The following is a 13816-nucleotide window of genomic DNA, read 5'->3' on the forward strand; positions in this document are numbered from 1 at the left end:
GTATATCGTCATGGTTATGAGCACCAGAGAAACGCCCGATCAACACTTTTTTCCTTTTTGTTCATCAATCTGGTGTACCGTCAATTGGTAGCCTGCTCAGTTTCAAAATTGAAATCAAAAATTTCCATTCGAACCGTTAGTTATGAGCCGAAATGAAATTTTTTGTGATTGGTGAATCGTTTGTAGATATGATTTGTATAGGTTTTATTTTAATGGGTCACCTTTTTTTATGAAAAAATAAAAACTTTGTGTGTGAAGAGAGTCACCCGGCATAATGGGGTGACTGCCCACCACCTGATTTGTGCATATAACAAGGATGTGGGTGGATTTAGGGTAATGTGACAACGCGGGATGTCAAGAAAACAGCAATGACATAAAAATAACTTAAAGCAATGCTATTAGATTTTATTTTCAAAACAAACATGACGCAGTTATGATTCTTCACTAAAGCAGATCCATGAAACCTTACGATAAATTTAAAAATTATACGTTAAAGTTGAAATTAGATAAATTACATACATTAAAACTTCATTTATTTTTATAAGGATGTAAACTTTCTGAAAAAATGAATTTCACGTGCAAATTTTGAAGACAACGTGGGAATATCGAAAAACCTGATGGTTTCACTGCAATAACAGTCAACGTACAAAATAAACAACTTTACATGGTTCAAAGCTACAAGCACCTGTTATCTTTAGAAAATATGTTAAATCTAATATTGAAAGATTTGAAAAAAAAAAACTCCGGAATCGAAAGGACAGCATGCGAGATCAGGCAGTAAAAAGTTACAGGTTGAATGGTTGACACAGAAATTTCATGAGTTCCGCCTTGTAACAAATCATGAATAAAGTCAGGCTATTTTCTGTGTATATTGGTTCTTTTTACAAGAGTTAACAGCGTATTTAAAATAAATTTCTGTTCTTTTTAAGCAGTTGAGCAGTTTCAATTCATATTTACGTTATAATATCTCATACATTTTTAACTTTTAAATTGGTACTCTGAGATAAAAATGACAATTCTCGACAACCATATTTTTTATGGGCTGTATATTTATGTTCTATCATAATTATTGGTTTTTTTATTGCTCTTATTGGGTTGTGGTATTTTTGATACAGTATAGTATGGATATATATTCGACATCCATTTTTTACGGGCATATTTTTTTCTGCCACCTCGTTGGGCATTTTGTCTGTTGTGGTATTTGTATTTGTAATTAGAAAGTGGGCAAAGTGATCCCAAATCTCCTATGGAACCTGTGTGGCATTGACCACTGAAATAAAAATCTTCTGCTAAAGTGCAAAACCGAAACTAAAATTGCTTTACAATATTCATTATATCTACTAATAACAGCAATAACTGATGGGACGGAAAGGTTGCACAAATGAGAGTTTGAGGTCTTAAAAGTTTTCTTGACATTGAATCTCACCTAAAAACCGGCTTATTGGCAATATCCCTTATCAGGAAACGCCCCAAACCTCAGGTCGTCTCAAATGACCAACCAAATATATTTTACACCACCAAAAAACTTTTTTTGAGAACTAGACAAAGTCATCCCAGTTGACGGTACTGATTTATATTTAAAAATATTCATTACGATACAAAATATTTCAATGGCAAACGAAAACTATCAATTTCGCCATACACCCACAAAAAAAAAATTCAGTGAATTTCACCATTAATTTATTTTGAAACATTAAACTAAAACTAAATTTCATTTCTCAAAAAGATTTTAAATAAAATAAACTGATACTAAAAACCTGTGTTGCGTGCATTTTTAAGCTTGGCAAATAGCCAGCAATTAGAAAAAAAAAAAAAAAAAAAATTTAAACTCAAAAGACTTGAAAAAGGAAAATACGTAGACAAATAAGTAAATATTCAGAATGGGAGAAGAAAGCTCTCTAAGGAATAATGGACCTTCGTGCAAAATTCTTCTTAAGGGAAGGTCAACTATTCAGAATGGCACTTGAAATACCTTTTTCTCACGCAAGATGCATGGAATACGGTTTGGGTGCCATTTGTGGCGCAGTATTTTTGAATTCTGTGATTTTGGAGAAAGAAAACCAGATTGTATATAACTCTCTTAAATTAAGGTGTCCGACTACGTTTGAAACGTCATTTTAGAGCAAATATCGATTTTCATTTTTATGAAAGCCTTATTCCTTGTGATTCCAGAACAGGCTTTGTTTTGTTTATATGACGCTTAGAGCCGAAGTTACGCCTACTTTTTTTGTTGCGTTTTTACATAGAAGTAATCTGTGCATTTTACGCGTTTTACGAAGAACGCTGTTTTTCTTACATTTTATTCAAGGTTCAAACATCGTTACTGAAAATCTTTCGATTGTATCATTACAAAATTTTAATATCATATTCTGCCATATATCATTGGAATTATGGATCAAAATCTAAGGTCTATCGTATGTATTTGTCTCATTGCAGTGTTTTCTACAAGATATATAAAATGCAATTTCAAAAAATTCACACATACATCAACAGATTTGTGGGTGTAACTTAGAAGCATACCATACAATCCTTTAAATATTGGTTTAACCTGCATCATCATTGGTCGAATGTACCGTGAAAATATAACAAAACATTTCATTTATAATTTTTTTTCTGCAATCGTGTTTTGAATATTACATAGATTTCGCTTCAAATTTCCTTTTTTAAAGAAAATGACGTAGGTTGTCCAGAATCTATTACTATTCCATCATTTCGAGACACACACACACATATATATATACACATACATACATACATACATATATACAGGGTGTCCTGTAAGTGCTATTTTATCTTTGGCTTTTATCTCATTAACCGTCCGTGCTAGAGGTATGATTCTAATTTAAAAAGTGTTCCACACGCGTTCAAAAAATTACCACGAACCAGTTTTGAGAGTGAAAATAGTGTATATATATGTGTATATATTATAAATAATTTATTTTGTTACACACTGTATTTTCCCCTCTTAAAACGGGTACAGGGTAATATTTGAACACGCCTGTTGACCAATTTTTAAATTAGAATCATACTTCTGGTTGATGAGATAAATATATATAATATATATATAAATATAAATAAATAAATAAATATATATATATATATATATATATATATGTGTATATTTATTTACTCTTCACTTTGATAATCAATATATTTCAAATTCAAATTTTTCGTCTACGTACAAATGAAAATATTTATAAATTATACTGAAAAAGGTAGCGGAACAAGAATGGCAGTGTACAATATAAGTAGATTGGACAAGGGAGAATTTTAATTAAAATTAAAATCACATTTCAAATCGATATAGGATCTCATTTAAAATCAACCGCTAAAATTCTTTTCAAAAGGCAAAATTATAGACAAAATACAATTCCATAACGCTATCTATCCTATTGAAAACAAAAGCTAGATTATTTTTGATCAATGTTATTTTAGTATACGATTCCGTGTGTATTTTGGTATTAGGTATTAGCACATAGTTATCATCTGATTCTGCTGTTTTTATGGCTCTACTTATTTTTACTACAGTATCCCATCAACTCTAGTGCCATTTTTCCATCCCATACACAGTTCTGTTATTTCGCAGAATAAATACAATACTGAGGTCCAGATGTTCGTGATATTCTGTCATAATCAACTGATCTGGATCAGGAATGGGTTTTTCGGGGGTGTTTTATTTATTTTATTTGCCAACGAATAGAGAAAACTAGCGAAATTTTATGGCTGAAAATACCTACTCCTCATCAAATGTTATTTTTTGGATCAGGAAGTAAATGGCTAGTTTGTTTTTTACATAAAAGCTATTAACCGTCTATGACGTTTTTCCTTTGATTTTTCGGGGGAAATATCGCATACGTCAGTAAAAGAAGTAGATATTCAATGGATATTATACATATATATATATATTCTTTTGGAATTAGAGATTTTCTGAATAATTTGGTATACTATTTATTGCTAAAGTACGTATAAGGTACTTATATAAAAATTCATATAAAAATATGATCTTAAATAAATAAGGGAGTACCTATGTAGGAAAAAAATGTCTATTATCATCCAAAAGGATTGTTTAAAATTTTTGACCAAATATTTTCCGTGTTTGAATTCTCTAGCTGAGTATTATTTAACAGTTCATGTGTCCAAACTAGTTAGGTCATCTGTGAATTCGAATGGTAAAGAGATCTCTCAAATAAAATAAGACATTACTATTTCAGTCATCGAATCATTTCATAATCTAGACTTCAGTCACATAAACGTATTTTTGACAGTTATACATTATCATAGTCGATATTTCAGAATCAAAGCTACATAATGAAGAATATTACGGGAGCACCATATTGTCTGGACATGAAACATATTTCCTATTCGTTTTAGCAGTGCTGTTGTCCAAATCATGCACCCGCCAAAATTTAAACGTATGAGATATTTTCAATGTTGGAGACTCCGTCTTACTTATATTTCAATATTCCATCATACTTCCAAAAACACAATACAGAAAAGTCATTCACAATTCACTATTCCCTTGCCAAAACTGTCCCATTTTTGTATCATCTTTGCAACATGCGTCTGGAATGAGTTACAGATGGACCAATGTTTTCAATGGTGCCTTTCACATCAATTTTCATAGTCTTCATTTAAATTTGTCACAATATCATGTCTATGTCACATCTTAAAGTGGTAGGGAGAATCTAGGGAAAAATCCCTATCATCTAAATGATCTAGGAATGGTTCTAATTTTTGGTAGACGTACAGTATATTAAGACCTTTCAATGCTTGAATTTTCTAGCTAAGCACTCAACAGTTCATATTCAACCTACAGTCTGGTCGTCCATGAATTCTCATGGTGAAGGTCTCTGAAACAAAAATTGGTATTTCCATTTAAGTGATCGAAATTTCAGAATCTAGACCTCGGTCATATAAATTTAATTTTATACAAATACAACGCCACAACAGGCAAATTGCCCAACGAGGTGGCTGACTTAAGAACATCATGGATCCCCGAGCCATTTTTTGGAGGCCCTACCTACTACTGCTACCCCGCCTCGCATCGCGAGTCCGTCACTATAACCACTCGACCACCACAGCGGCGAAGTAAATTCTCAAATATAATCTATAATTTTTCACCAAATTTATATAATGAAAATTCCGGGAGCATCAGATTGTCTGTTGTTCTTGATGTGCAACATACTTCCTACCCGTTTCAGCAGTGTTTTTTTTTTTTCCAAATTTCAATCATGTACTACCAAAATCTTGACTTATTTAACAGATGAATGTGTGTGTTATATATTTTTTTTTACTTTATATCAATATTTCATCATTCCCTTGCCAAAATCACCCGATTTTTGTATCCACCTTCACAACATGTGACTTTTATGAGCTACAGATAGACCAATGTTTACCACAGTGCCCTGCACATTAGTTTAGTTTTCCATTTAAACTTGTCAAAGTATCGTTTCTGTGTAAGATCTTTTAGAGATAAAGGAGAATCTAAGGGAAAAATATGTATTTATCATCTAAAAGAATAGCTTTAATTCTTTAGAAAAATATTTTCATGCTGACGAGCACTTAATCAACGTCCTGATTAAATGATTTCTACAACTTGCGAGAATGAAAATCGTCCTTATTTTCATGGATCCGTATGTCAAACTTGCTGTAAGAGTTCTCTTCTTTTGATGATGGGTACATTTAGTGTTAGCGACTACAAAAAGTTTAAAGCCCTCTAATCTAGACTTCAGTCAATTATAAATATATCTTTAATAGGTAAATTCACAATTATAGACGATAACTTATGATCAAATATAGGATTACATGATAGAGATGGTCACATGGTATGTGTTTCTAGATGTGAAGCACATATTTCCTATTCGTTTTAGCATATAATGGTGTTTTCTTTCAAATTTCAAACGCACCACCAAAACTTAGACATACGAGACATTCCAATGTCAGAGATATCGTCTTGCAATATTTCATTATATTTATAAACACGATACAAAAAAATCATTCTGTATTCATCAGTCAAAACTGTCCCATTTTCGTATCATCTTTGCAACATGTGTCTCATATGTAGTCGCGTCATCTCCTATGTACTACAGATGGACCAATGTTTCCGACAGCACCTTATCGCATCGATTTTTATAGTCTTCATTTAAATTTGTCACATTCTCGTTTCTGTGTCAGTCTCATTTTCAAACCTGGGAGACCTTGTCAAAATATTTCTGAAAAATTCCATGTCGCGTCAATGTTGAGCGAAGAAAAAAAACTATATTAACCCTTTTTCATACTTTTTCGTCTCTCTCTCTCTCTCTGAAATCTTTCGCTTCACCAACATTCTGTAAAACTCAATTCTCTCTCACACATCTTTGTGTGTGAGCGCCAATGTCGTAGTAGAAAATCAATGAGTAAAAATGAAGTGAGGAAAGATGAGAAGAAGTAAAAAAAAAAATGATATCCTTCCGAAGTTGTCTTAAACTTGCTGTCAAACTGAAGAAAACGAAAGAAATAGAAGAAAATCTTTGAGGAAACTTCTTTTTATGACCGCTCTGTGTGCTTCATATATTTATAAATATAGAGAAAGAGTGAGAACACACATATATATAGAAGAAAAGTTCAGAGTAGAAAGGCCTTGTCATTGCAGCTGGCAATTCTTCAATGGAAAATTTTTAACATCTGACGCATTCGAATTCTGATCTTTGACGCCTTAACGACATGATACTCGAATCACTAGCTGTCAAAACATTCTATTTTGAAACGTCATCTTTATATTTTTATTTCATATATATACCTTTACACTTTTCCTGTTCAATCTCTCATAAAACCAATCCAACGACAACACCATCTGCACCATACTAGAAGCTATTTTCGATTTGCTGAGAATCGTCACCATTATTTATTTCTAGACATCATATAGCCCTTATTGCTGAAAATAGATTGGTGAAAACCTCTCTCGTTGTGTTCTCCTTTTTCGTTCATGGTATCATATCTGTTATTAGTTCGGCTGAAGATTGTATACTGGAAATAATATATAGTAAACCATCATTTTTGTAGTTTCTTGAACTCTTCTTATCTACTAAAGCGGTATATGGAACAAGCAAAGCAATTTAATTTGATGAATCGAACTCTCGGAATCATAGCCATTTATGCAGCGCTTAATGGCCTTTCATTATTTATAACTAAGCTGGAATTCGTTAAACTTTCACTTAACAAGAATTTTTTAGCGAAAAAAACTCGCGATAGATTACACTGGTGAACTTGGCTAATTCGAATATTAGGAATTCCCACCGAGTTTCTTATTCAGTTTAATGTTAAAATTTCCTTTTTAATACGATCTTTTTTTCCTCATGTTTTGGAGAATTCGATCTTGTTTTCAAATATGTCATTTGAAAAACGTCTATTTTTTCAGAATTTCTGGCTAAATTCTGGTCATCCATTTCTTTATTCTGTGGTTTACTGATGTTTTACAGAATATAACACGTAGCCAACATTGAAAAAACTACAACTAACAAAATCTGAACTTTTCTTTTTTGCCTCTAAGCAATGTTTTTTTATTTTTTTTGTACCAAATCTATACACTAGCTTTTCCAAGGACAGCTAGAGTTTTACCGGTTCTTGGATGACTTCAATAACATCAGTAAGAGCAGATGCAAATGACACAACTCAGAAAATACGAAATTTCCCTCTATGTATAGATTACCTCTCACACACACAATGTTTAAAAGCTGGAATGCGGAAATCCCAGTCACTTATCTGGTGAAATGCGTTGGAAATTAAATGTCTCTCTAACGTAATTTTATTCGCTTATTTTAGAATATCCATATAGCTTATCAACAATATCGGCATGTCCAACCAGGACCCGAACGCTTGTTCAATTCTAGAAGAAGTGTGGTTTTCTTATGGATTTGGACATTGGTGGAAAGTACACTGCTGGCCACCCAAATTGCAACACCAAGAAAGACAAGAGATATCGCAACAATATTTATTTTGTAGATAACATGTTGACCAAGCATCAAATGATTAAATTTATAGACTTCTGTGAAGTGTGGTTCCTGCCAAAATCAGTAGCCAGAGTAGCCGCCATTGTTGGAGATCACCGCTGCCACACGCCTCGGCATTGATTCAAAGGGACTTTGGATGTGTTCTTGGGGTACAGCAGACCAAGCAGCTTCCACGCGTTGCCAAAGTTGATCTGGTGTGGCAGCTGGGGATGTAATCTGGGTCAATCGTTGAGCAACCATGGACCACACGTTTTCTATCGGTGAAAGATCCGGAGAGCGAGCTGGCCAGGGAAGCAATTCAATCTGGCGATTGACGAAGAACCTTTGGACAATGCGTGCCACGTGCGGTCGCGCATTATCCTGTTGAAATATGGCTGTGGGCAAGCCCTGAAGGTAAGGAAGGACAACTGGCTCCAACACCTCGGAGATGTAGCGCTGGCTTTTTAAAGTACCGGCAATGCGTACTAGAGGAGTGCGAGAGTGATATCCAATACCGCCCCATACCATAATACCCGGTGCAGGACCAGTGTGGCGGTGCATAACGCAGCTGTTCAGCATCCTCTCTCCACGGTGTCTCCAGACTCAAATCCGACCATCGTGGTGTTGCAGACAGAAGCATGACTCGTCAGTAAAGACAATTTCATTCCATTGTGCCGTCCACATCCTTCTTTCATCGCACCATTGGCGGCGGAGACGTCTGTGGTTCTGCGTCAAGGGTAGACGAAGCAATGGACGTCTTGCGGACAGACCACACTGCTGTAAACGGCGTCGAATGGTACGCGCAGACACTGGATGATGCGGTACAGACTGAATGTGCTGTGCTATGGTTCGTGATGTGGCTGAGCGATCCGTCACTGCCATACGCACAATACGCCTGTCATCACGTGAAGTGGTGCACTGAGGTGGATGCGATCGAACACGTCGGCCGTCGTACCCTCCTGCATCCAACGATCACATATCCGCATTACAGTTGTTTGGTTTCGTCCAACACGACTACCGATTTCCCTGAAAGATAATCCACAATCTCGGTAGGCCACTATCCTTCCTCTCTCGAACTCGGATACTTGATCAAAAAATGATCGCTGTTTTCTACGAGGCATAATTGATCGTTTTTTTGAAAAAACCACAAGAAAAACGCAATTGCGTACTTCAAATCGTCGAAATCTCCAAGCCTTAAATAGTGCTTTGAAGTGGCGCCACAGGCGCGCGTGATGTGCGTCTGCGCTGAAATTCTAATCATTTGCATATCTCACCTCCGCTAATGCATGTTGTAAATTTCATATTATTTGCATGCTTCCTTCAGGGTGTTGCATTTACGGTGGCCAGCAGTGTATAATAGAATAAAGTGATATTAAATATTCTCACATGAGCAAGGACGAAAACGGGTGTAAAAAAACAACTGAGGTTCTGACTTGAACTATTGCAAAAGCTATCGACATTTTAGAAAAAATGACGCTGTTGAAGTCTGTGTGTGTGACAATCACCTCGTTCATCATCTAAATCAACTAAAACACTTTATGCAATGTTTAAGAATACCCAGAGGAAAGAGAAAATTAAAATTACAACTAATTTACCAATGAAATATTTTTCGTGACCGTTTACGTTTTATACAAGTAGAGTAGATGATATCATTCAATACATTTTGATGATTATTGACAGTTTCGGATTTTTTGTGAAAATATAGTTACACGTTGTAGCTATGTTTACATTGGATGAACGCAGGTGTCGAGGAGATATGATCGAAGTGTTCAAAATTTTCAATGGGATGGATAGGATGGACCATGAACTTTTAGTACACCGCCAATCGACTGCTTTTACAAGGGGACACCAGTATCGATTGGTGAGGGACAATGCAAGGTTATGGTGTCGCAGGGAATTTTTCTCCAATAGGGTTGTTAATAAATGGAATAGCTTACCCCCGGAGGTAGTAAATTGTAACACAATTGACACGTTTAAAAAGAAATACGATAAACATGTTGGGGTAAATCGAGAAGCTATCCATTCTTAGAATAAGACAACCATAAGTATTCTTTATGGGCATTGTATAATATTTTATCATGTGTATATATTGTTTGTAATTTGTGTTAATTGCATTTTTAATTGGGTTGCTGTATTTTTGAAACATATGACAACCATATTTTTATGGGCATCTTTTTATCAGCCGCCTCGTTGGGCATTTTGCCTGTTGTGGCGTTGTATTTGTATTTGTATTTGTATTTGTACGTATATACGTATTATTATTATTATATCTTTATAGTTATCATATATATATCCTATCTTGTGATGAATTGGATTATTCAAACTTCTTTGCTATTCTCGTGAGCTCCATGCATTGCTGTAGCATACTGTACTTATTGTAATTTTTGTTGTTTGGGAGCCAAAATGGAGTCTTTGACATTTTACTGGAGTTATTAAATGTCACCTGAATATTCATGAAGCATCACCGGCAGTGATATGCAATTTTTTTTTACATAATAATATTTTTATCGGTGCATCCTAGTGCCTAATGTTGCATTTAATTAGAGATGCGTCCATTATTTAATTTCCTAAATTTTTTATGAGTTCCAGAATTTAAGATTTTTCTCTGATTTGATTATATTTTTTATGAAAATTCTTATAAGTGTTTCAAGTAGAAAAAAATTCATTTCTTTTCCTCTTCACTGTCATCTTTTGTTTTTAGAAAAAACAAGTAAAATATGTGAAATGTTTCGAAAATTATTGGGTAAGTGAGAGTTTTTTCTCCTTACGCAAGTCTTAATTCGTGACTAGTACGGCATTATCACATAACAGTGGGCAGAACAAAAAGCTTAATTGACAGACGCTGAAAGACAAGCTGTTGAGTTTAGCGTTAGTAGTTAGATGAAGGTTCGTTAAGATAGAAATATTCTTTAGAAGAGAAAAAAATGTGAAAAGAAAGGTTTAACTAATTATGTTAATTAGACGGATGAAAATTCCAACATCTTAACAGCTGGGTACAATGCAGTCGTGGTTCATAATCATAAAGGCAAGCAACATTGGGGTTAGTTTGACATGGAAGATAAAAATTGTCTCGCAAATATAAAATGTGGTTAAATGAAATTTTAAAAGTGTTAAAATATTAAACATTATACAAGGAAGAAGTCACTGATGAGAAAATTATAAAACCTAATGCTTATATTGAAATTCTAATTTATTCTATCGTTCAAGTTGTGCCAAAAATACAGGTTGCACGAGAAGTCGTGAACACATTTCATAAATTAATAAGTTGAACCCGGATTGTATGCAAATGCACACATATTTTCGATTTTTTTTTAGCGTTAATATGAATGCATAAAATCGAATAATTTTCCGAATAAGTGCATATTTTTGAAGGTTTAGCACTAGAAATACGGACGGAGTCTGCGTGTTCCTTCTGCTCCCATATCTCATGTAAGAATGAACCAAAAGCTTTAAAATTTCTCGACTTTTCCTGAATTATCATGTTCTTAACGTACACCAAAGCTTTTTTCATTATCTTTCTTAGCAACGCAGATAAGAATGAATATACCTAGAAAGACGGAAGATATTATCCTCCCATATATTTTAGAACACATTTGCCATATAATTTTACCAACATTGCCACAATTGATTTTGTAAGGTCGAAATTCTTCTGATAGATGTACAAAGACGTACATCGAATAAGGTACAATCCCCATATGCGAGGAAACTTTTTTTACCTTCATTCTTATCTGCAGATGTCGGTCAGCAGGTGTGTCAGCTTTTCTTGTTAAGTATTTTTGTCATTTTGCCCAATAAATTGTTTGTTCTGCAAAGTAGAAATATCCACGTGCTTATGATTGCTGTGAAAATGTCAAAAAGTCGCAGATTCACCGAAGAGAAAACTATTCAGAAGTTGGCAAAGATTGTGTGTGAAAAGCAGTAGTGCTGATGATGAGAATTCAGAGGAGAGAACGAGTGAAAACTACCCGATGCATGAATGAATGATTCCGTTGCCGAGATCTCTTCCAGCCCAGCTTCGTGGCAGAGTCTGGAACACTTTACTTTGTGTGAAAAAAGAAAAACAAGAACAAACAAAACATTTTACAACATATTTTCTCCGGACAATTGGGTACTATCGCGATTAACAAATTTTGTATTGATTACAGACGAGATGGAGTTGGGAGTTGGAGAAAAGTTTCAGGGTTTTGTTAAGACGGATGTATGTACGCATATTAGGATGGAGGTATATTTTAAAAGCAATTGGGGATGGCCCCCGTGCCATCTCATCTGTTATCTTACTGTCATGCCAGAATTTATTAAAATTTGTTAATAATGTATTGCATCTTTTAGACCATTGATGAATGATCAAACAATTCTTTTGAATTTCGCAGTCAACGGCGGGATATGTTCCTAATTTTTAAATAAATTGAAACTTATTCTGTGAAAATAATATGCCAGTAAATGCTGTTAAATGACTAACTAACTTCTTGAAATTATTTTGGTTGTGAATTTCTTGCAGATGTCGAGATCAAACCACACCCAAGTCTTCTTGAACAATTTACAGTTGGACAGTCTTGGAAATTACACCTGTCAAGTATCGACAGATAAACCTTACTACCGATGCGTACAAACTACAAGGCATTTGGATGTCGTAGGTGAGTTGAACTCCATTGTTTACTTCCATTTTAATTTCGAAAAAAATGTCTATGTTTATTGCTCACTGGTGTAAATATTTCGACGATGATTCTCCAAAGAAAATCACACATCATCAAAATAAGAATGGGTTCTAGGCATTCACGTTCATCCATGTAATCGCATTACGTCATGGTCATTAAAACCCAGAAAGCAAACATATTCAAATATCATTATACCTAATATATATATGCCGATCACAAACGTCCCTTTACTACTGTACCACCGTAATCCTTTGATCACTATTAATAATATATATACATATATATATCGGCTCTCTCTCATTATCTCTATGCATTTATAATCTACACCGGAAGCTCTTTCCATTAAAACATCAAGATGGAATTACCGACAGCTTTCAGGCTGGAAATAATTAGGTGTATAATTTGATACTATATCCATCAATGAGGTGTATTTAATTCAAAGCCACAATGGAAATTATTCCCACTATATGATCAAGCATACGAACCATAATATATCAATAAGCTTTTATTGAAATTCCCCCTACGGGAAATTTGACGCACTAACCACACTAGGACTTGGCACCATATCTCTTCCACAAATAGAATTACAGTCGGCCCCCCGTATTCGCGGTTCCGTATTCGCGGGGTTTATTTCCTTTTAGGAAATTTTTCTTCCTTTATGGAAATTTTTTTTGCAACACTCATAAATCATCATTGATGTGTTTTGTTTACAAAACTTGAGTTGTGCATGTTTAGAATGGCTCGCTAATGGCATTACTGTCATCACTAGAGCCGTGGCAACTCCCAAGAGAGAAACGGTCTCCTCGGGTTGGATTAACCCCTTTGGCCACAATGTGCGCTAAAGGACACAACCAATTCTACAGAGCCAACTGAAGAGACATTGTCACGTTAGCAAAACAAGTGGGTGGAGAATGGTTCAATGATATAGATATAGAAGTCGAACAGCTAATTAATAGCAGTTCAGAGGTATTGATCGAAGAGCAATTAATGCAGTTGACTGCTCCTGAAACTGAAGCGGTACCAGATGAGGATCAAGTTAAAAAAGTGGAAGACAAGGTCACCATGAGAGACATAGCGGAAGGGCTTCGCACGCTCAAATCAGCAATAGATTGTTTTCATGGCATAGATCCCTCTATGGTACGCTCTTCACATGTAGAAAAATTGGTAGAGGAAGCCTTGTCATCATATCCCAAC

At 34.7% G+C, this 13816-nt stretch overlaps 1 protein-coding gene across 2 annotated transcripts in view; it reads left to right on the forward strand.

Annotated features, from left to right (window-relative positions):
- Positions 1-13816, forward strand: part of LOC149065555 (cell adhesion molecule 1-like) — a 247602-nt gene that overhangs the window by 168990 nt on the left and 64796 nt on the right. For both annotated transcript variants that reach the window (XM_089253732.1, XM_089253733.1), the window contains exon 4: positions 12466-12601. In XM_089253732.1, coding sequence (XP_089109858.1) covers positions 12466-12601 — 136 coding nt within the window. The remainder of the gene's footprint in view (positions 1-12465; positions 12602-13816) is intronic.

Source organism: Pholcus phalangioides, unplaced genomic scaffold (assembly GCF_987345545.1).
Source record: "Pholcus phalangioides strain wild (caught in Gottingen) unplaced genomic scaffold, Ppha-v1.0 ptg000039l_1, whole genome shotgun sequence".
Classification (NCBI taxonomy): domain Eukaryota; kingdom Metazoa; phylum Arthropoda; class Arachnida; order Araneae; family Pholcidae; genus Pholcus; species Pholcus phalangioides.